We start from the raw sequence: 24,648 nt of genomic DNA, 5'->3' as shown, positions 1-24,648 counted from the left end.
TTTGTAATTTATCCAACTAATGCAGAGCAATATAAAACCATTTTACAAAATGGTTTTTGTTCCATTTCCTATTCTACAGCTGATTAAGAGCATACTAACTGATTGGAAAGTTTCTTAACAGTTTGGTTACATCTGTAAACTGATTTCTGTTTAATCCCATCTTCTGATGCTTTCGATCATGGCCTTTCACAACTCAGGATTTCCAACATGAGAAACATAGCAGTGAGTACTGTTCATCCACTCACCATAATCCCCTTTTGAAAACTACATCTCTATTAATATATTGAGCTTCAAATGAGAAACAAGACAAAGAATTGTGCTCCCTTCTCCTGATTAAATTCAGGATATGGAGAATCTGTTTGTCAAGGACCTTCAAGTGATCTCCTTTTCTGAGACTGGCACTATTTACAAATCTAAATTAGGTAGTGCCTGTTGCAGGCTGTAAGGTTGCTCAGCCCTAACACAAGATTATCCCTAATAACTGAATGTCCTTACATGGCTTTGTTCAGCCCGGTTTTATACGTCTAAAGTGACAAGGTTTCCTCAAGCTCTGTAAATAATTCATGCATAAAGCTAAAGCACTTGTGGTTTTTGAATCCTAGACACCAGTCTCTTATCTGTTTATGCTTTAAAAAAGGACATGGTATTATTTCCCTCCACCCAAAACTTTGAGCAGGTATATTCACTCACCTCCTGACAGCTGGGACTGGGTAGATGCACATCCACCAGTGACACCAGAGTATCAATTGTTTCCAGCTCCTGCTGGTAAAAGGTCTGAATTTTGTTTTCTAATAGAAAGCCTTGCACTTTCTCATGCAGCATATGGATTGAGAAATTCTGACCCTCCAGGCCACTACAAGGATACACAGAATACGTCAAAAGGCAAGAAATGGGTTTTAGAACAATTACCTAGAGTCAGCCCACTAGACTGATTTCAAAGGTCAAAAGATATTTTATTATTCTTAGAGAATTTTATTTTAAATTCTTAATTAAATCAAAATATTTTTATATGCATAAACATTCAATTGTTCCTCTTCAATCATTTGCTGTAACAGTTTTGTGATTTTAAGATCTGCAGTTTCTGAAACCACACTACATGCATCAGACCTCCCAACAAGCACTCAGCTATCATTAACTGAATACAGCAATGGATGTTTGATTCAGTTTATTGAGGCCATGTATTTGTGATTTGATGATGACAAGGGCAGCAGAGCATTTCAATGGAATAGCTCCTTATCCTTACATATAAAATAAAATCAGGAAGGGACACTTCTCCATCCTCTCTGCTGACCTCAGCCCCAAATCTTGCTCAAAACCCTATTTTATCTCACTAGATGCAAGAGGTCTATACACAGTATTTTACTACCTTCCTAATATTCACTTTGGTTGATCACATTTCATTTCTCAGATACCTGGACAGGTGTTTCATCTGTATGGATCATCAATCATTTGGGAGAAAAGCAGGCTGCTACTGTATGTTTATGCAGAGTCTAAATCAGAGTTGGGCCCTGTTCTATCTTTCTCTACAATTATTACAATAACAAAAAAAAAAAATCATAAAATCCCACACTTTACCCCAAGACCAGTCTGGATACTGCATTTACCTCTGTCCTTCCTCAGGGCCTTGGAAAGGTTTATCATAAACTTCTCTATAGAGACAGGGGAGCTCCAGCATTCTTGAAATCTGAACATCATACAAAGGATCATCCACTTTATCTGGAGGAGCAAAAAGAACACACAGACTTGGCCAGGGGTGCTGTATCAATTTTTTTAAGCAAGCAAACCTGAGGCAGCACAACAGAGCTTCACAGCCAGTATTAAATTGGCAAATGTTGTTCACCATTGTTTTTACAAAAACAAAACCACAAAGGCTACTCCTTCTTTTACAGTTTACTAGGAGGTAAATGGTCTGTTGTGGTGCATTGCAGATTATGCTTTTGTCTGACAACTTATTTAACCAGAATTTATGATCTCCATTTTACCTTTCAACAGCCTTCATCCATTAAATGAAGTTAACACATAGCAAAAAGCTTTATTTTGGCCAAAATGAGAGCAATTTAGAGACTATTTGATTGCATGGCTCTCTTTGGTGTTATTACCAGTGCCTGAATGGGCTGTATATATTCATAAATCTTCTGTCTGGAAAAGAGGATTGAATTCCCTCGCAAATTTTAGCTAGAGCTGAAAAATCTAGACTTTTTATCTGAATTACAAGGGTTTTTAAAAGACAGGGTTCTCCCCACCAAAGAAATAATTCTAGTATTACCTCTGAAAGATTTCACTGGGGAAAACCAACTCTTACACAACAGCACAGATGCAGAACAGAAAAGAAGTTATGTAACTGGAAGCTCCCAGGGTGTAAACAGTAGACTGCAGAGCCCTGCTGCCCAAAGAGCTGTCAGATACAGAGGCAGCACCTGCATGCAGATCTGTGCCTGGGTGACTGAAGGTGACTGAGTCATTCTGCAGAGCCAGGGAGTTAAGGAGAACCCAGGCTTCAGTGGAACATTGCCCATGTGCTGCTGCCTGCCCTTGGAATTGATTGTACAGGCTGCAACAAACAGCAGACACTTCCCCAAAGCATAACTCCCTGGATGAAGTGGGACATGAAAGGTTACCAGCCCCTTTCCCATGGGCTTGGCTGGTCTGCTTCAACACAGAGCAAGTCACTCTCACAGATATCCAACCACAGTATCTGCACAGCATTCTTGTAAGGATGTTAATCATCTTTTATAGTTTTTCCAGGAATGCCTTATTTACAGGCAATCTAATCCCACACATTAAGTAGTGTGTCTTCTAACCTTACACTGCTAAAATTGAAATAAAGATACACAGATGAAAATCTCTTTAGAAAAATGAGATGCCAGAAAATAAAGTGGAAAATATTCAATTAATTACATACAGCTTAGACAGTTTCACAGATTCAGACAACTGAGTTACGTAAGTCCCTGGTTCATAACACTCACAGAAACTTGAAGCCTGAATTTCTCTTTGTTGCCTATAGGTTCGGATGTGACCTCTGACCCTGACAACATCCCCGATCTCCAGCTTGGTTTTCTGGCTCACTGTTTCTTGGAGTTTCTTCATCTGTTCAAACACAATAAGACTGCTGGGTGTGCTTGGATGACCTGCAAGCAGTGAGGGAAAGGGGATCAGGCATTAAAGTCAAGAGGACTGTCCTTTTGCATTCATCCACCTATGTATCACGAGACCCACATTACTAAAAAAAGGATAAGGTCCCAGGCACCATGTGTCCTGGGTAGAAAAACTTTTTGGTGACAAAGTTAGTTTACAGTATTATATTTATTTAAATAGTTCACCTGGGGAAAGTACAGAAGGGAGGAGATTCGGATTTACCTCTGAAAATGTCGTAGATGGGTTGCAAAATTGAATAATTAATGGGGTTTGTGGTTTTTTGATTTTGTCATGCTAAGAGGACGAGAGGGGAAAAGAAAGGTCTGCTGAATCTTTTATATAAAAGACAAATGAGTCATCTGAGGTGGGGCCAAACCATTCATGTGATGCAATTCAATGTCTACACTGCGGTGTAGCAACTTGACAGAACTTCATATTTACGTAACTCATCTTTGCAGGACAGTAAATCCTTCATAACTTAAAACCTGATGAATGATCCAAGTATCTCTGATCACAATTACAAAAGGCTGGAAGAAAGTTTCCTGTGCCACCTAGGAACTTTTTTTAGCAGGTACAAATGAATTAAGTTTCCATTATTAACACAGTGTCCATCCAAACACTACTGATGTACTTGTAAAATAAGAACACAAAGCTGAAACAAGCATTCTGGGCTCTCATTCTATTTCAGGCAGTATTTCATGCAATTCCTTTTAATGAATTTAAGTTCCTCATAAAAAAATGATTTGATTGTGTCTCCCCTATTTTTTTAATTTTTTTTTTTGGAGAGCTGTGGCAGAACATAATCGCTCTAAAGTGAGAGCTGTCTTCTAGATTCCAGTTGGGATTGTTTGTATCACTTGTCATAACATTGTTAAATATAAGTATGAATCATCTGTGTATGAATTACGGGCTTGTTCCACAGACATTAGAGTTTTTAACTTTTACATCCTTTCCTTTCTCCATTCTATGCATATGTATCTCTAACACTGCAGATGACACTAGTAACATCTATTTCAGTAGGATAGGATCAGCTCCATATTAGGTTTGTCAAACTACTACATGGGCTCCCAAAAAGATCCAAAGTAGAAAGCATTTCATACTTTGATCTATAAGAAACGGTGGGAGAAAAAGCAAAGAGAAAGTCAGAAACCATTGAGTTGTTCTGTTAGTGAGTGCAATAACAGATTCATTTCAAATGCACAATTACTGCACATTTAGGACTTTCCTAAATTGTAAAAGACTGCTGGCATCCTCCCACTGTGTTTTAAGCTACTTTCAAGTTCATTGCTGTCAGTGTATGTGTGAGCAGGAGAATATGAATACAAAGGGAGGATTAATCCTGAAACCACTGTATCACAAGTGAAGGTCAATGGATTGACTTTGGAAACAGAAGCTGGGGAATATTTCCAGCCTAGTTTCTCACGAGATGAAGTCACAAAAAGAACTATAAGAAGAGAACTCGCTGAACAATGTCACAGCATAGAATTTAAATATCATATTACTCAGATAAGGAAAAGGCAGGGCAGGACATAATGTAATGGTTTTATTGGCCATTGAATACAACACAAAAACTAACACAAAATTCCTAAAATGGCCCAGGTTGTAGGATGTGATGGTTTAAAATAAAAAAAAAATTGCATAGTTGAGTTTGCTCTTCTGCAAGTTTGATCACTTATGAAATTATGTAAGACAGACCTAGGAAAAAAGGCACCATCAAAAGAGGAATTATTTACTTGATAAATTACCTGATAAAGGTGTTTCTCCTACCATGGGATTTTTCCAGCAGATACAATTTATAACTCCAGTACTATCATCCACTGCAAAAAAAAATAAAAAAAAATAAATCAAGAATTACAGAGTAGGAAAGCAGGTAGACGTTCCGGGAAGTGAAGATACATAGATATGTAGGGAGATAACTGCCAAGGAAATCTCAGTCCAACCAGTTTGAAAGGGAAAGTGGGTGTCTAACCCCACTTATACCTCTGAAATAATTTCCACAGTCATTTCAATCATGGAAGTAGCTCAGCACCAGATGTGTTTATGTGCATGGTCACCAAAGTAACAGGTATACTCTCAAGAAAAGATCAAGCACTAATTTAAATGATGAGGCTTCAACACATAGATTGAATACTAAAGGGTTTTAATCTCATTGACAAAGTCAGAAGAAGAACCAGTGTTGAAAGCCAAAGTTAGACAAATTAAAACAGGAAACCAGGATTAAACCACAGAAGCATCTCTGTTAGAGTGAGAAAACAGCATTCTAACACTGGGGGATACAACCATGTGAATAAACTAGAAGTGCTGCTGCATTGGTTTCCGTGCTAATGCTGTGTTCAAAGTCTGCTGGTCTTTCCTGTACAAGAAGATGTCTGAGGAGCAGAAAGGCAGCTCTTCTAACCAGGAAGGACAGAAGACAGCACATGTTCATGGTTCTGCTCTAGGCCAGGAATTCCCAACTTAAACTATAGGTAATGGTGGCATGCATGCCACTTCCGCTGCGGAAAAAGCTCAACACCTTTTCCCGAGCATGGGAGCTGTCTAGTTTTTCCTGTTTTGCCAGTAGCCAATCAAAATAAGTTTTATAATTTCTGCCCCAGGCACTGCATTGTCAATGACAGCAGAAAAAGACAAAACCCAAAGGAAACTAAAACCTATCAGAAGAATCAGTTGTTCTACAGATCAAAAGACTGTATATAGATGGCCTGGTCACCAAACACTCTCTATATAGAAAGGCACTAAATGTCTGCCAAGGATCATCCAGCCAACGTTCCAAGCAACATTGCTTCCTGAATGTAACCATCTCCAATACTCAGATTCCACTCTTCACGAAAGGAAACCTGCAATTTTCTTCTGCTCCTTAAACCAGATCCATGATTAAAAAAGTAACAACAATGTTTACCAGGAAGGTGCTGATTGGTACCTGCAGTCACTTCCTTCAGAAACCATAGCATCAAAGCAAAATGCCTTTGCATTGTCTCATGTGTTTTGAAACAATCTCCCTATTTAGGGGGTCTAATTTCAAATCATTGTCTTGCCTTCCTGTTTCCCAGTAGTTTAGCTGCACATTACTATTAAAAACGTACAACATTTATAAGATGCAGGCAATTCCCAACTCCATCACAAAAGTATGTTCATCTTTTCTATCCCTCTTTTGAGCTCCTGTGTCTGCAACTATTTCAGCAGCTTTAACTTTGTACCAGAGCACAGATAATGATCTAAGTGGTAGGATTTCCTCTCTTGGTATAGACAGACAGCAACTATTTCAGCAGTCAGAACCTACATAAACCATGCCAAAGCCATCCATGCAAGCCAGCAATGAGAAACAGGGCAGATGACATTTCACTATTACATTCCTGAAGCTTCTAGATGTTCCAGAGCTCTTGACTGGCTGTTGCACCAAATGAAACACACTTCCTAAGAAGGGCTTGGAAACCAAGCAAACAAGACTGAAGGATTAGGAGGCCACACTCCTCCTCCTCAAGGTAACAGCTGAAACTGAAGTCCTGGAGAGATTGACCAGTACGTGACCATACAGAGAATCTGGTAGCAGAGCAAGGTGCTGAAATAAAATCTGCCAGTTCATAGATAAAAGCTTTGAGCAAAAAGACAAGTAACTCCTGAAGCACAGATGAATGAGAACTCTTGCAATTGTATTCTAATTAGACAGGAGAATGTTAATCTATTTTAAATGCACTCAAAGGGTCTACAAGCTTTTGAAAACTTCCTGTGCTCCCTGTGCCGCCCTTCCTCATCTCTTTGGGTTTAAAGTTTTGTTTATTTGGTTTTTTGTAAGTTTGCCTTTTTTTTTTTTCTCCCCTGTTTCTTGTCCGTTTGGATTTGGTTTTTTTGACTCTTACTTAACTATTTGAGGGGTAGCACTGTCAAAGCTACTTTAAACAAGATAATTGCATTCATTTTTATTACTTTATGACAAAAAGGGTACGGTTCTTGTAAGGTCTGCCAGAACCTGCTGAGATCCTGGTAAGATTTTTTTTTCATTTGTTTTTAAGGCAAGTGCCTTTCATCCTTTCAATTAGGTTCTGGAGCATAAAGAAAACCACATGTGATGTTTGATTTTGTTAAAAAGGAAGGGGGGAGAAAAAGAGGTCAGAAAGGTGCATTAGCTAAAATATGAGCTTGGTCAAAGCTACATTTTAATTGGATATCCTCCTCCTAGCTGATCATAATAATAGCAATAAACAATCAAATCAAAATGTCAAAATTAGGTTTTAAAAAAATAAAAATTACATGCTGTGTCAGACAGGAAAGAGTCAGTTCACTCCCTTTTACAATTATTATTTTATCACCAGTTCTGGTTTTCAGCAGAGAGGACCTAAGATTCTTTAAAGTGAGCGGTGTGTATTTTGAAGCAGACAGACAGGAAATGGGGGGGGCATAGTGGCAGTGACACAAAGACATTTCAGTTCCCTATCAGAGAAAAAGTACAAAGGGAGAATTGCTTTGTAAGTCACTTTTAAGCAGATGGAAAGTGAGCAAGCCTTGAGCAGTGTGTGGCATTCCAACTGATGCAATGCCTGATCCATGACTCACAAACCGGAGTCTTGAACTGAGAAATGCAAGAAGTTATAAGCAGGAAACTGTCTAAGAAGTTAAAATTTTACACTGTTGGAGTCGGCCTGACTGAAAGGGAGGGCGGGCTGGGGAAGGGCACCTGGCAGGTAGCCTGAAAGCTCAAACCAGGAACGGCCGGAACAAAGCGTGGAGTTGGATGAGACAGGACAGCAGGAAGCAGGCTCACTGAGAGCTGCACTTAAAGGTTGGCTGATCTAACACTAAGGCCTCAATCCCAGTACTCCACAGTTTCTTTTTATTTCTATTCCTCTGTTTTCTGCCCCAGTCAAACATTTTCAACGGGATTACTTGATAAACAGATGCTGAGGATAGCACTGAAAACTTTTGTCCATAGAATTGTTTTGCCTTGGTCATTTTGATTCCGTCTTCTCATGAAAAGATAACTGTATTTGCATACTAGTGCAATAAAAGAACAATAGCTGAAGTTCAGTTTACGTTTCAACACTTCATTACATCATCAATTACATCTCCACCTCTTAACTTAGGCATTTGTTTACCCTATGCCATTTCAAGTGCCAGAGAATCTTGTTCATCAAAATATTTACTGACAACTTATTATTTAGCATAATGGCGAGATAATAACAAACATTCAGAAATTAGACTTAAAAAACCAAAATCTAGAAAATATTCACACTAAGACACTTGCAAGGAGAGCACAGAGTCAACTCTCAGCAGCTGCATCCTGTGCAGGGTATGTTGGATGCACTAGCAGCCAATGCTACTCTGAAGCAGTACGATGCAACTGCAGGTGTTGCGGTAAAGTTGTCACCTGTATCTTCACAATACTCCTGTGGGCCAGGAAAGTGCTGCTGACTCAATTTTATAAACAAGGGAATTTGGAAGAAGAGGCACTCCATGACTTACCTCTGTCAGGTGGAAACCCACGGCAGAGGAAGACACTGGGCACAAGGGCTTCAACAGGATCTGTGCATTTGCCTCCCCCTTCCTACTGAGAGGTCACTTCCCCCCACCTTTTGAAACTTGCCACATCACCACTACTCCACTCTGCTTTTTTTTCCAGATGAAAAAGACAGCTGAACAAAATGACAATCAGATGTTTCCATGTTAATAAAACTGTCTGAATACTGGGAAAAGCAATAGGGAGGAGACAATTCCCAGCTGGTGTTGGCAAGGACTGGTACTATGATGCTTGAGTTAGATTTGCTAAGACTCTTGTCCATCTAAACATAAACAAGCTCCTGACCACTATTAAAAAGCTATTAAAAGTTGCCTCCAAGATACGACAAAACATACAAGAAGTCAGAAGGGATTTCTAAGGTTCAAAAGAGGAAGAAGTAATTTCCCATTTGCAGGCACTGTTAAATCTGTTTGTCCCTGACCAAAGGAACTGCATATATATGAGAGAAAGGTAGTGGAGTCCAGTGATAGAGCAACAATCAAAATTAAGATTTGCTATATGACCCCAAATGAATCAGTTACTCTGTTGTAACTATTTGATTCTCTACTTTTGAAGTGAAGATAAACAGTAGCTTCCCTAAATTTGCCAAGTAATCTGATATACATTGTATTAGGATAAGAGCACAGCTGTTTCAAGAACAGACAATGATCAAATAAGGAAGCCTTTCAGTTCCAATAATAACTAAGATTAGAAAGCTGATAACTACAAGAAGAAAGAAAGAAACTTTCCTTACCTCCATAATTATAAAAGGCATCTCTCTCCTTCGTTTGAACCACTGTCCCGACAACATCCACTTGTCTTACTGGATGTCCATTATAAAAGAATATACCTAGGCATAGAACATGCTTGATTAGTGTAACTATTTCTTTCAACATCCTACCCTACACATTCACATTTATCAGTAAAAAACATAATTTCTTACATATTTAATATATCTGAAATTATACAATGCCTACACAGGAAAAATTCCCTGGACACTGAAGACTAGGAACACTAAAAGGAAAAAGTATCAGCTCCACTTGGGATACCAAAAGCTTGCTTTTATAGAGTGTCAAAACTTCATTAACCTCGTTTTCTTGCACATTTGGATCAGAAAAACAGCTGCAGGCATTAGTTTTTTTTTAATTTCTTGTTTTGTTGTTTCATTTGGGTTTTTGTTTTGTTTTGCTTTGCTTTGTTGTTTGTTTGTTGGTTTTGAATTTTTTTTTATATCTTCATCAGGCTTCAGAATAAATAATAGAACACAAAGGAAGCAGTTTGAGCTTCTCACAATGCAGCTGTTCCTGATTAAGGCAGAGCCTCTGAAAGGAAAACTAACATAATTCTGTCTTTCATTTCTAGAAGAACAGGAGCCATGGGGGCAGGGTGAGAGCAACAACCCTCTCAGATTGAGGAGTACACTATTGCAGTCATTGTGGACTGCATCCTGAACTTGAGTTTCTGAAAAAAACACGTTCTAAAAACATCCCTTCACAGCTATTTTTGTACATCTATAAAGATAACTTGAATAACACATAGAAACGTGTCCAGGAAACAGTGAGAAATCAGAGCCCAGTGGACTCTGACAGCACTGAGGTTGCCTCATTCTGTAATCCCTTTCAAGAGAATGACAAATGTTGTTAACAAACACCAATGTAAACATTATACACTGAGGCTTCACAGTGCACTATCAGGAGAATGATAGGGCAATAAGCTCCAAATATACCCTGGGCTGGCTAGTTTTCAGTGCATGTGTTTTCTCCAGCTTTTGAATACTGCTGCTTTACTGAAGTATGCCATCTGGGATGTTCAATAACTGTCTTCTGAAAACTAAATAACTCAAGGGACTCAAAAGGGAACATTTGGCTCTATACACTGTGGCAAGTGTTATTCTTACAAAGGGAAAGAGAAGCAAGGCAGCAAGGGAGTCAGAAAAAAGTCCTGTATAAAAAAAACAACCCAAAACCAAAATCCAAAAATAACTTGTCCTACATAGCTAACAGCCTTAAGTGAGCCTGAAATTAACTTTCTTCATGCAAGACAGAGAGAAAATCCAAAAGCTTTAGAAGAAATAATAAGTGATCAGCCAAGCAGATCATAAACACAAGTTTTGCACATGAAAATCCATTGCAATGTTTTGAGGATGCATTTATCACTCTCATTGTAGATTTGGCTGTACTAATCATGCAGTCAGTGGTCAGGTCTGGCATAGAAAATGTTTGGCAGGTCTGTCCACTTTCCTCTCATTTACCAGGACACTGTTATAGAAACCCTCAATGGAGATGCTCCCAGTGTACACAGTTATTCATTCAATCTTACAACATCTCAATAAAAGGTCTGGGCTGGTTTCAGGGTAAGTCTGTAGAGCAGAGACTCCAAGCTCCTGATTATGCAAACAAGCAACATGTTATTATGTTCATTTCCCAGTTAGTTAGCTGAGTTTTAGCAAATGACAGAGACTGAATAAAAGTCTCCATCCCCATAAATTCACACAGAACTCCACCCTTACTCTCCAAGAAACGACTCAAATTAATTTGAAAGACGAAATTATATTTAACCTATTAAAAGCTGTTGGACTTGATGACTTCGAGGTATAAATTGTTTCTCCTGCCAGCTTATTTGTTCAAATTACGTCCATATTGGTAGCAATAAAAATATACTCAACATTTGAAGCTACGGACAAACATGTTCTTTGAGGCTCCTAATAACCCAGTAAACAACACATACAGCACTAGGCTCTTACCACAACAGGAAGCCACAGCAGGGGTACAAGGGCCTATAGATACAGAGCTCTCTAGAGCAGGTGCTGTTCACGTCTTTACCAGCATTACTGAGCACTGAGCTGTTTGACATTACTTTAATTATTATTACCTCCTTTTATGCTATTTGTAGCTTCCCTCTCCTGTTGATAAGCTGTCACAATGCAGTAGTGCATGATAACTCTGAGAAAAGCTTATTTCCATGATGTGATTATGTGTTACAACTGAGTTTGACACCCACTCTCATTGCAAGGCCTCTAAGACAACACAATTGCTGGTTTTATCTGGGAGGTATTCCAGCCTTCTTGTCACCATTTATAGCAGGAGAGTAATTGGCCAGGCTTACTGCTTTCCTCCGTGTTGTTTTAAGGCATTAGTCATAAAGGCATCAAATCCTAATGCTTAAAAATGGAAAGAAAAAACTCATTAGGTCATTTAGTCCATTTCCTCAGGGCCAATACAAGACCATTTCATGGCAATCTGTACAGTCAGGATATAAACAATCCCAGTGAAGGGTATCCCACCTTTTTCCTGGGAAGGCCGCTCCATGGTTTAGCAGATGTCATTCTAAGGATGTTTTTTCTGACATTCAGTCTGTATTTCTTTCCATTCCTCCTAGTTGCAACTCTTTGTTTTGCAGTCATTCATTCTTAATTACCATTACTTAATGACTGATTTATAGTCAATCATATACTTAGCTTCAGCTGGTCTTTAAAAGCCCATTAAAGGCAGGAAATACTGACAACAAACACCTACATTCTTCCTTCCCCAAAATATTTTTTTTTTTTTTGTGTTTCTGTTGTGCTATCATTTGTTGCTAATAAATAAGACATGCTGAAGGGTATCTGGTTTGGTATATACACAGCACCAGGAGAATTAAAAAAAAATCAGGATGTTTGTTCTGTGAAATTTCATCTTATTCTTTAAAGTTTGGTTTAGAAAATTACACAGGATTGCAAGCAAGCTTAGTTGTGCAGAATGCCAGGTGCACAGGAAGTGGAGAAAGCTCACATGCACCAACTGTAAAGGCTGGTATCTTGACATAACAGATACCACTTCCTTAGGATCATCTTAGGAGAAAAAAGAAAACAAAACTGGAAGAGTTTCTGAAGCAGAAGCCAACTCACTTAAGTAAAAGAACAGGAAGGGAAGTGAGAAGGGAAATTCAGGCAATTTAGAGGTAAAAAAAGAGAGTAGTATTGTATTTTTGAGGACTGTTCTTGCTATCATGAAATGTTCATGGATGTTTATAAGGTTAATTATTTTAAATACATTTTTACATCTGTATGTACAATTGCCCAAGTCCAAACCACAATCCTATTCTGCTGCAATTTATGTTTTGTATTTTGTTTGAAAACAATCAGAATATCTCTAATTGAAGCAGAACAGTTTTTACTAGATGCACTTGCTACACCAGTACTACTATAAGACTGTTATAAGACAGTTTAAAAAGGCCTCTAAATAATACTCACTGTAAGACAAACATCGACAGCCTGTAACATAATTCATGCAATAGATTTAAGACAAAAGTCTCCCACCATGAGACTGACAAAGATATAGATAGATAGATAGATAGACAGACAGATACATATATACATACATACATATATACTGGGGTTTGCAGTTTGTGAAGTCCTATGTACATAAAAATGGCTGCAAGAAGAGCAAATAAAACCACCAGTCCTTCACTTCTGCAAAAATAGCAGTGCTGCTATCCTTGCTGTTAAAGAAAACTAAAGAAGAATAACAAACCCTACGAGGCAGAGCATATTCAAAAAGAGACAAACAGATGTACCTTGTCTCTGTGGACAGAAAAAATACAAAGAAAAAACACAAACAAAACATGAAAACCAAACCAAAGACACATACTCTGCTTAGGGTTTATTGCCTTTTCCTCATTAATTCTAAGTTCTTTGTGTTTCTCCCTGATAATCTTGCACCTTGTCAAGGTTCAGTCTGGAGTAATGAACCCTTCTACAGTAGAAAACATACTGAGGTCTACTTAAAGTCTTCGCAGTGAAAACAGAAATTCAAGATCAGACCCACGTCACTTCAGACAACGTTCACACGTGGGCGACACCGGCTGAAGACCAGCAGGAAACAGACTGCAAAGCAGACAACTGCCAACAATGGCTTGGAAATAAGTGGTGTAGTACAAGATCCAGCACAGAGGTCAGAATTTACAATACAGCTGTTCAAACGTATGAAGAATGTCATGTATCAATCACATCTAGAAATTAAGCAAACAAAACCTCAAAAACTGTTTCTGTTTTATAAGACATTAATATCCACAGGAAAGCACAATATACACACGCAGAGCAATGTCATCAATTGTCAAAATTTTGCAACAAAGAGCCATAAAATCCTTCTCAAATGTTGTAGAGATGGTGGAAAGATATAACACATACAGCCAGAAAGGACCAGGATTTTTTAAAATTAACTTTACCAGAATATAGCAAGCACTACCACATAAAGGAAACACAACATTACCTTAGTGTACAAGAGATTCTTGATCCATATATGAGAAAGAAAAGCCATTGTAATAAAAACATTTTATTTTTCACATATATTTCACATACAACCTGTTGTTCTTAGAACTGTTAAAGGATACCAACGTCACTTAGCTTAAGGGTATGGAAAACTACTGATGTTCATGAAGCATTCTGCAATCCTTTGATAAAAAGCACAGCATAAATAAATTATAATACTGTGTGCATCATAACCAGCATGTATAAATACATACCTGGCACCTGTTTAGATTCTCTCATTTCTTTTATATCTTTAATATAGAGTCTTGCAAATGCAGAAAATACAGGATCCATCCCCCAGTGTAGGGAAGGTGTCTCTTCCTCATACTTCTTGGATTCAGAATGCATTCAAAACCTGTGAACACGGAAGGACTTGTAATTGTTTTCTACAGGTAAAGAGCTGTTCACATATGTTCCAACTAAATACAAAACAGCTCATGAATTTACACACAATAACACATAAGAGCTGATGATGAGACACAGGAGTTTATCTAATACATTATATTTATTTATCAATATTCCATGTGGCACCACATGAAGTATTCAAAGTATCAATACTCATGATTTGTTTGAAATACTGAGAATCAACAGCAACATTTTCTCCAGTTCCTTCAAATGAAACAGAATTTCAGGGATTTTTCCCCTATGAATCCACAGACAGAGAACCAAAGACAACACTTCTTTAAAAGAGCAGGATTGTGGGATACTAATTGGTTACTTCCTCTACATGTGATTATTATTCCCTCTATCATTCTCTTTTCCTCCCATAACATATTCTTCTCATTGTTCATCCTGTGCTTTATTGTGGAGGTGGGGGAGAATGACCTTATATAAAACAAAAGCAGCCGACCCTTCTTTATTTTGGACACATAGTCTCCATTAACTTTGAAATTGTTATTTTCCCCTTTTACCTCTTCAGATTTTGCTGTTTAATGGCTGCTATCTTCTGCCATTACCAGATCCAGCTCTCTGCTTATCATTGTGCTGATGTCAAAAGCCCAGCAATCGATTCAGGAAGGGTCCTCATGAAGATTGGGAAGCTGAAAATACTTTCTATTAGCTCCTCCTGTATGGATAGCTAAATTGTTCCCCTAAAGCTCTCCAGGTCACTCTTGAATGGGTGTCAGCCCCTTTCAGCTCTTGGGCAAAGTTTACAAGTGGACTCATTTTGAATAGTGTGTAACAGGGATGAGATTTGGCAGCTATACTCTCCTGAGAGGGAGCAGCTCCCAATTATGGGTGACCAGTGATCTGTGCAGTCTGCAGGAGACACATCTGGCTACTGATGTAGAGGCAACATGCCATGAATATCACAGTAGCATCTTGCTTCTTTGAGAAACTACAGAGCTTGATTCTGCATAATTTCTCTTTTAATGCTTAAACTTCAATTTGAGGGGAAAAAAACCCAGCGTAGCACAACATGGCAGAGTGTTGCTGACACCTACACTATAGCATGTAAAGAACTGCAGATGACAATTAGATTCCTTTCCAACCTTTATTTTATTTAAATAACAAAAGGTTAGTGTTATTTTGACCCTTCTTAGACTGGTCATTAAATTTATGAGATGTTGAAAATAATTGATTTAGTCAGTTCCACCAGTCACTTCACCACTGAGGAACAAACTAAGCAGTTTTGTTTACACGTGGATCTATATCTCTATCCCCACGACAAACAGCTCTTCCCAACCTTTCTGGTTTGCACCTGCAAGGAATACTCAGAAACATCTCACCATCCTTTTTTCACTCAAGTCTCCCCACAAAGCATTCTTTTTCTGCTGCTGAATTGCAGACACTGCTCAACAGAAATTTATAAACTAAGCTGTTAAGTGTATGATCTTAACACAAGCTGCTATTCCTCCATATGGCAGTTCTTTGGTTACTTGCTACAGACTATGTCAAATTTAGACCATAAAGTTTCCCAAGCAAAGAAATGGTTTCAACCTGTATTCTACTTAGCATGATCATTGTCTTAACAAAATTAGTCTCCTCATCTCTCTCTTTCTGTTTGCTGTCTCTAGGACAAAGTAATATTCCTTTCCGCACCATGCCCCCCAGTTTACTCTGCATGGTTGCAAAGCCTGTCATAGTTCAGCACTCATGTTTTCTCCTAGACAGACATCAGACTGAGTTAACATGCCAAAGAGAGACAATCAGGTAACAAGTCTGCTAACCTTTTCTATTTTGGGTAGGCAGCAACTCACTGGGGCAAAAAGCAGAAGTCACACCTGCACATGTGTGTGTCTGAGGGGAAATCAATGAAGCAACTCCACTGGATATTAAAAATATCTGCATTTTGGTATTTCAGTAAACAGTTGTCAAGCCTGAAATGCCCAAATGTTAACAGATCAAGTTCAAATGATGCTTTTACCTTAAATGGAGCATCTCCATAACTTTTTTTTATGGCTTCCCTTTTCTGAAGGGAGAAGGATTTCTGCAGCAAAAGCTCTTTCTATCTCAGAAACTACTGAGAGTCAAATCTGAAGTTGTGGAGATTGCTTCTCACTCCTAGGCCAGGTTACAGCTCTTCACAGGAGACATTTACACCCATCACATCTGTCTTCACGTACAGACCACTCTGCTTAGTTCAAGTCTGCTACAGACACACAAGGTTTTATCTTACAGATCTGGACAAGATTCTTTGACAAAAAGTAAATCATGCCTCCAGCACTATGAAGGCAACACAAGATTCCTTCAAGTCCACAGGACAAATTTGGTGAAGTCCTGAGTTACAGACATTCCATCCACACCAGGCTGGGACAGTGAAACCTTATTCCAGCCACCCACTCACCATCAGCAATGTCTGACAGGCACATGAAGGGTGTTATGCAGGGCAGTCTCCTCTGGCCTCTTCATAGTTCCAACAGCCCTCCCAACCCCTGCCACCACCCAAAACCAAGACTATTCTTTCTTCTCTCCCAAGCAGCCACTTGGTAGCTACATTTGCACAGTGACCTATTTAAAGCCAAAGCTTGTGGTCAGTTGGAAGGAAAAGCTATTTACTGCCTCCTGGATGTACTGCTTGCCTCCACACTCTCCTATTACCAGTCTATTCTTCTTGGCAGTGTCTGTTTGCTCCTATAGCAAAGGAGGATATTAACCATCTCCAGTATCTATTGTTCAGTGAGTCCAAGCTTGTTTCAGGCAGATGGAGAGTATTAGAAAACATAATTCCTCCAAGGCAGACAGAATTCTTCCAATCAGTTTATCTTTTGATACATAACAGTATCTTCCTGTAACTTTTTCTTAAGTTGGCACAGGAAGCCTCTCCATCCCAGGCAGAATGAACCAGGGGTTAATTAATGAGTCATCCTGGCAAAAGCAGAACTTTCCATTATGCTGGAAGTATTTTCAGCTCTTAACTGGTACCATTGGTGATATGCTATCAGCAAGGAAGATAAGAGCTGCCTGTTCAATGAAGATCCAAAGGGCAAATAGCCTGCATTGTGGAGATGCACAGCATTATAATCAATGAGAGCACAGACAATAAACAATAGACAATTCTGAACAGATACTATAAGTACAAGTGTTTAAGGATCAAACTGGCTTTTGCTGTAAAATGGTGATCATGCTTAGCAATAAAAACAGAGTCCTAGCAAAAGGTCATCCTTTTCTGCATTTTGTTTTAAATGCAGTGTAATGATTTCAGGGTTGCTGTAGTGCAAGGAATTCAATCCTGCTATAGGAAAAAAAAGGGCAAGAGAAGCATCTGGTCCACAGGTTTATTAGACAGAAGATATCTGTATTCTATTTTTAACTCCAAAGAGAGGATATAAAGCCATAATCAAAACCAAAAATAGAATTATTATCTTCTTGGGAAAATAACTCTGTTTCAAGGGCAAAAATCTAAAGTTTACATAGTAGATATCTAAATACGAATAAACAACAAACCTCAATTTGAGATTATTCTAACCTATTAAAATAAGGCTGTCCCTTTCACCTACTGCTATCAGTGTTAGCTTTCCTGACTGTACTGAGAAGTAAACCAATTCCATAATCCTCAGAGTTATCTTGTGAGCTCAGCAAGGTATTATCCTAAAAAGGAAAGAAAGGAAACCAAGGAAAATTGGCACCCTTCCCAACAATGCCACCACCCAAAACCAAACCCATTTGCTTTCTTCTGTCCCAAGCAGCCTACCTGGTAGCCTTGTGAGAATAGCTTCCTAATTAACACCTGAGTGAGTTATTCAACAGAATTAGCCCTGGCCAATAAATTTCGTTGCTCATACTGTGTCCACCATGTACGTTTTTCAAAAAAGGTAAATGGTATTCTTCCAATCTCAGTGAAATGGAAACCTCAAAGAGGAGTATCTGTTTTAATGTTTCTTGTAGTTTTTTCTCCAAATTTGATTAACAACTAAAGCTCTGGGAGAAAATTGCCCTAGTTTAATCGTTTGGAGCCAAGAAAAGGTGTCTTGCCAGCAGTTGTCTGCAACTACTCTGCAACTGCTGGCAGACTGCTGCAGAGATTTTTTCTCAAGTTAACTGTGAATCAAAACCAGAGTATTTATGCATTAGTACAGGCGGCTTAAACATCCTACCAGTCCTTCACTCTTCTCCAAAGACTGCCACTAGTGTACCAGCACTAATGATTTACACAGGAAGCAACCCCTAAGCTGTTGGAGTTGCCAACCCAGTGCACTAAAACAACTTAAAGTCACCACTGGTTTACTTACATAAATTAGGCTACAAACTGTGGCTGTCAAAGAACTGCTTCATAGGTCAGCCATCCCTGCCACAGAGAAAGCAACTTGTAGAAAGAGGAGCAGAGTCGACAGCTGGGTTTTGTAACACCCTCTGTCATCTGAATTGAAATCATCTGTGTCTGAGTCAACACCCTATGTGACAAATGAGTATTATTCAACTCTTCACCATCAGCAGAGGCAATTCCAGCATGATACAGTCAAAAACACCATATTTCAATAAATGTTTTTAATTACCCACAGCCACATACAACATTTTAAATTAAAAACAAATAAACCCACTATATTATTATACAAGTAGATCTTACTGAGCCGGGAAGTAAAGCCTTTGGTTACAGTTAATACAGAACCAAGAATCTAAAACCGAAACTCATCCATAGATTTTTAAAAAATACATAATTAAAAGAAAGTTTCCAACACTAGTAACAAGATGAAAACCACCAATGAGATCAAAACATATTACTCAAAGACAAAAATAAGGCTCCTGGAAAAATGAGTATTGATATCAACACCTAGGTAACAACAAGATAAGGTCATTTTAGATCCAGTTTTTACATGGTTATTCTATTAAAAATCAAGGTAGGGTAAGCTCTTTCAATCAGTACTAATAAATTACCTTCTGCTTCTGCTCATGTTAAATCCTGTAAGTTTTGATGCTACATGCTGCATATCCTGTAGGTTTTATATACACAGCAAGTATAATTTGATTTTAAAAACATGGTTTCAAAATAAAATTAAGAAATATAGAACTCCTCTGAAGTTCCAGAAGTTTAGCACTTCCTGAAATGTTACTTGTACAAGGATTTAATGTTTGTCTATGATCTTCAGGTAACACATTTACCAAAAAGAAGGAATTACAGATTTTTTTTTTCTTAAAGATACTCCTTGAAATTTTAAACATAATATGTCTTTAAACTACGTTATATTACAATACACTTCCCTGGCAATGGTAGTGCAAGGCAAAGGGCCCATCACCACAACCTTTAGCCAGTAGGAAGTCTATCAATAACACAGAAAGGTATTGCCCACATGCCCATAACAATCAGGATACAGATAGGAGCAAGAAAGCCTTGTTTTATCAATAAACTGACACCACTGTTGTGTAACAGTCTTCCAGTGGAGTTATTGTCTCCACGTCATAACCTGTAACGTGGTTCCCTCTCTCTGTTTTTTCCTTTCCACAGCACTGCCTACAAAACCTTCTGGACATGCACATGTGGCTACAGGAGACCAGACAGACTGGCTCCTCCAACATCCACAATCTTGGAAGGAAGGGAGACAAATCTTGCAGTTCCAGATTGCCTTCTTTGGCATTGAAACCTGGTTCATATGGAAGTTAAACCTTGTAACAAGCTCTCTATTTTCCAAAAGCATGATTCTGGAAAACTAAGAAGGAAGCGTGCAACAAAATAAACAGTAGAAGTAGCTCTCTCTGATCCTTGTCCTGTGCATTTGTAACAAGATCATTTCCTATGAGACGGAAATCAGCAAATCACTCAGCAGACCAGTAGAATCACTCTATATGTGTATTTCTCATGATCACCTGTAAGCTTACCAGAAATAAGATATTCAGAAAGCTTCACTTACTTCACTTACTTATTCACTTCACTTATTTGTATTTTAAAGCTATTGGATAATCACACTGGAGTGCCTCCTTCAACTAATTCCCTAACCTATCTCAAGCAAGGGCAGAAGGAAGCCTACGAAGATGATTAACTCTCTCTGAAAGCTCTTAATCACCCACAGTGCTGCCAGAAGGAGCTGAGCTGCTGGAAAGACATTCTTTCCCTAAGAGAGAAGGTTCTCAGTTATTAGTGATAAATAAAAACAAACAAAACTAAAAATAAATTACTTCTTATAAACAGTAAGTTTCTTGCCTGGAAAAAGAGTGGTATGAAAGCTTCAATAGCAAGAGGATTCCAAACAGTTTCTTGGAAAAGGAATTTTTTTTATAGGTATGTATAACAGGGAAGTGATCCTGCCCCTCTGCTCAGCCCTACTGAGGCCTCATCTGGAGTGCTGTGTCCAGCTCTGGGCTACTCAGTACAAGAGAGACACGGAGCTCCTGGAGAGGGTCCAGTGGAGAGCTACAAAGATGATTAGGGGTCTGCAGCATCTCTCTTATGAGGAAAGGCTGAGGGAGCTGGGCCTGTTCAGCCTTGAGAAGAGACAGCTGAGAGGGGACCTCATCAATATCTATGAGCATCTGAAGGGAGGGTGTCAAGAGGATGGACCAAGCTCTGCTCAGTGGTGCCAAGCAATAGGACAAGAGGCAAATGGCACAAACTGATGCAGAGGAAGTTCCACCTGAACATAAGGAAGAACTTCTTTACTGTGCAAGCGACTGAGCAGTGGCACAGGTTGCCCAGAGAGATTGTGGAGTTTTCCTCACTGGAGATATTCCACAACCATCTGGACACAATCCTGTGTAATGTGCTCTAGAGGACCCTGCCTGAGTAGAAGGTTGGACCTTTCCAACTTTACCCATTCTGTGATTCTGTAATTTACTGGTACAACACAAAGGAATATTAACTCCTTCAAGGGAACTAACAGAGAAAAGAGAATAAAACCTAAATCATCCTGGCTTATGGCAAAACAGTGAGCTTTCCTACTTTGTTATAGCAGTGTTACATAGTGTTACATTTAATGCCACTTCCTGAATGAACATTTTCAAATTTCAGAAATTTCTGTAGAAGTGGCAAACATTGATTAATAGCTTTCTGAAGCTACTGGGCTTGTGAACTCCATGGCAAGGCTGACTCAGTTTTTAGAGACAAGTGTTCCATTTCCCTCCCCCTCCTTTAAATTGGTTTATACATCTGATGTAAAGTAGAACAGCCTCTGGAATAAGTCAGAATTTATATGAACATTCATAGCACAACAGAGCACTTTGTTATAACCAGAGACTTCAAAATAATTAACCTACCATTTGGTCTAAGCACACAGTTGTGATCTGAAGTTTTCAAAATATTCCTGGCACATACCAAAGCATTAGATTATGACAAACCCGCTTAATCTTCTGAAATCAATTTGCATTTTTTTTTTGCTATGCAAGGGAACCTTTTAACTCTATCAGAACACTGTGAGACTGTGCTTGAAACATGGTGTCAAATAGCACTATTGTTGGTATATACAAAGTAATTAGAATTAGAACAATTTTGAAATCTCAAATGAAACTAGGACCATCATACATTTTGTAAGCATAACTAAAGACTGAGATTTCTCATTTGGATCCCTTTTGGAAGACTGAGACACAACAGTTACTCCTCTTAGAAAGATTAATACAATTAGCTTGACACTGATCTTGACACTTGATTCTAGACCAGCTACATTTGTTCTTTGGGTTTTTATGGTATTGCACAAATTTTTTTTCCCACCTCCAAATAAAGGCTCGTAATGCTTCCTGTCTGAAGGCTGTTCTTGTAGAAAAATGTTTAGCCATCCCAAAAGTCAAATCTGTGCAAAATGAATGATAGCAAGGAAAAAACAAAGCAAAAAAAAAAAGGCATTGAGACTATATATTATTACAGGACTCTCTCTTTTACTTGGGGAAGTTTGAACTATCAACCCACATAAGAACAAAGCTTTCTAATGCTCCTCACACAGGTCCTCTGAGCCAATATCTAGGAAAAGTATCAAAAGGGTGGGGTTTTTGTATCAAAAATGGTACAATGCCCAGGCTGCTATTCTCTGAATTTCTTTTGCAACTGTGCCTTCTTTCTGAGGATTAAACTTTTATACCTGAAATCAAGCACAGGATTTCTTAGTCACACCCAGGTTGTTTTGACCTGGGCTCTAAACCAAAAATTCTAGAAATGCCAAAGGTGTATAGATATTTCTTATTCCTTAAGGCAAATTGTTCTGCACAGTCCTTTACATAGCATTCTGTGAATAATCTGAAGAGTAGGTTCTTCTCAGCTAAGGAAAGCTGGCTCACAATCCCTTATCTTCAGCTGCTAAACTATTAGGACCTACTAAAAATTCAGAGATTGTCCTTTACTAACTTTTGGGTCAGCAATTTTTGTACTTCTTTGAGGATGTTCTGAAATAATGAATATCTTACCAACGCTCTCTCTGAGGTCTGTCCAAATCTCATCACTGAGAGGTGGTATAGGACTGATACAGAACAACCCAAAACTGCTCAGGAATACCTGTCCTGCAACATGAGTGTCTCCTCAGTAGCTTTTCTCCTTATGGAGCAGAGGCAGATAGGCTTGTTTGCTAGGAATGATTTTTGCTCACCTTTAAAAACTTTATCCAAATTCCAAATCCAATCAAAAGGCACTAAATGGACACAACACTATTAAAATTCTTGAAAGAAAATACCTCACTGACAACTGTGGCTCTAAGTTCTTCCACGAATCACTGTCACAGCTAACACAATAAAGTCATTACTATTTCTGACTTCCTGGTATGTAAAAAATCCAACAGCCTTTTATAAACTAATTTCAGTGTCTCCTCAACTGCATTTGAATTTGAATAGATGCTACTCCCTACCTCATACTGAAACTAAGTCACTCCTGTATACTGTATCCAGAAAAATACATTATAGCTCAGTCAGAAGCCACAGAAATTATTTTTCATGTAGGTAATTTTATTTCCTGATACAATTCAGTCCACTTAATGTAATGGGCTTTTTTGGCTTAATCCATAAATTTCGCATGGTGTACTATAAAACACAATTTTGTGGATTAGCTATTGAAGGTCCCTTCTGTCAAAAAAATAAACATTTCAGGGCACTTGAGACAAAAAGTGCATCACACCACAATGCTCCATTTTGTCATAAGCAAGTGTTAGTGCCCAAAGTTTGCACATACTATTGTTGAACACACAATAGCTGCTGTTTGCCTTAACAATTGACATATTATTACATCTCCACTCACTGCTACTGTACCAAGATGAGATCCTAAATAAAACCAAATTCTACTTTACAACACATAATCAACTATTCTTTTGACTCAAAAATGAGAATCGCACAACAGCCTAATAAAATCTAGATAAAAAGAGAAGAACACTGCACACACAAAAACTTATAAACTTGGTTGTAATATAAAAATAACAATATCCAATGAAAAACCATGCTTTTTTTTTCAGTAAAATCACTTAATATTTTAAAGTCTAGCTTTGCATTAATAAACAGTTGGTATCTCACATTCTATATGTTAATTCCCCTTTTTGCTAGTAGACACGTTTCCAGTATTATATCACTACAGTGTCTCTCTTTGGGATATTACTAAAGAATCAATAGTCTTTAGTGCTATCTTTTGTCCTTTATTGTGTGCTGGGGGGGAAATGTTCCTTGTTTTCAGTATGGTATATTTTTAATAGTAGTTGTAGAAGGCATAATAAACTTCCTTCTTATACTCACCACATAACCAGGACTGGGTTGGCTGGCTGGCTGGCCAGCCATATTAAAAAACAGATTAAAAAATAAGTCATTTTCCTATTACAGGACAAGTTATTTGGTCCCAAGATTACAGAGCTGATCAAGATCACAAGAGAACACAAAGTCCCTTCTGGAAAAAAAAAGGCTCCTGGGAAACAGAGGAAGAAATTCAGGATTTGCAGAAAGAAAAGCAGCAATACATGTGGGTTTTTTGTTCAGACATTTTTTGTGCCAGTATTGACTGAGAGCAATACTGAGATGCAAAGCTATCTTTATCCCTTAATAAATTTCTAATCCTAGCTGCTATGTGAACTAATGCAAATTTGAAAGCCACAAACAAAAAGAGCAAATCAGCTCGTGACTGCTATGCAAGAGGAAAAGGTCTAATTACCATCTGGAGGAAAGACAAACATGGTGAAGCATTTGTAATACATGCTTTCATGTGACTTAACTAAAGCTTCTAATATCCATCAGATGGAGGGGGCTCTGCAAGTTTGAAATACTTTGCCTCGTGTTCATGTACCGTTTTGATCAAATACATTTTTTTTAATTACATATGATCTCGAATGCTTTAAATGGTTAGAAAGAATACAGCATTATAACTAAGAGTAGTAGTATTTTAAAGGATATTATTTTAAAAGAAATGAGT

General features: G+C 38.3%; 1 protein-coding gene across 5 annotated transcripts in view; it reads right to left on the bottom strand.

Moving 5' to 3' along the window:
- The window catches only part of OBFC1 (oligonucleotide/oligosaccharide binding fold containing 1), a 43,832-nt gene that overhangs the window by 12,941 nt on the left and 6,243 nt on the right, over window positions 1-24,648 (bottom strand). For 2 of the 5 annotated variants that reach the window (XM_017839260.1, XM_017839267.1), the window contains exons 2-7: window positions 14,129-14,268; window positions 9,381-9,476; window positions 4,881-4,952; window positions 2,967-3,128; window positions 1,605-1,716; window positions 691-853 (exon numbers count right to left, since the gene is read on the bottom strand). In XM_017839260.1, the coding sequence (XP_017694749.1) occupies window positions 691-853; window positions 1,605-1,716; window positions 2,967-3,128; window positions 4,881-4,952; window positions 9,381-9,476; window positions 14,129-14,261 (738 nt within the window). In that variant the 5' untranslated portion in view covers window positions 14,262-14,268. Of the gene's footprint in view, window positions 1-690; window positions 854-1,604; window positions 1,717-2,966; window positions 3,129-4,880; window positions 4,953-9,380; window positions 9,477-14,128; window positions 14,269-14,824; window positions 14,846-18,586; window positions 18,632-21,990; window positions 22,051-24,648 lie in introns of those variants that run through there. The other 3 variants (XM_017839274.1, XM_017839284.1, XM_017839291.1) reach the window with 3 other exon arrangements.

The sequence above is a fragment of the Lepidothrix coronata genome, unplaced genomic scaffold (genome assembly GCF_001604755.1).
Source record: "Lepidothrix coronata isolate B3197 unplaced genomic scaffold, Lepidothrix_coronata-1.0 Scaffold8, whole genome shotgun sequence".
NCBI classification, from domain to species: Eukaryota; Metazoa; Chordata; class Aves; order Passeriformes; family Pipridae; genus Lepidothrix; species Lepidothrix coronata.
The sequence above is the reverse complement of the archived record's forward strand: the minus strand, read 5'-3'. Positions and strand labels throughout refer to the sequence as shown.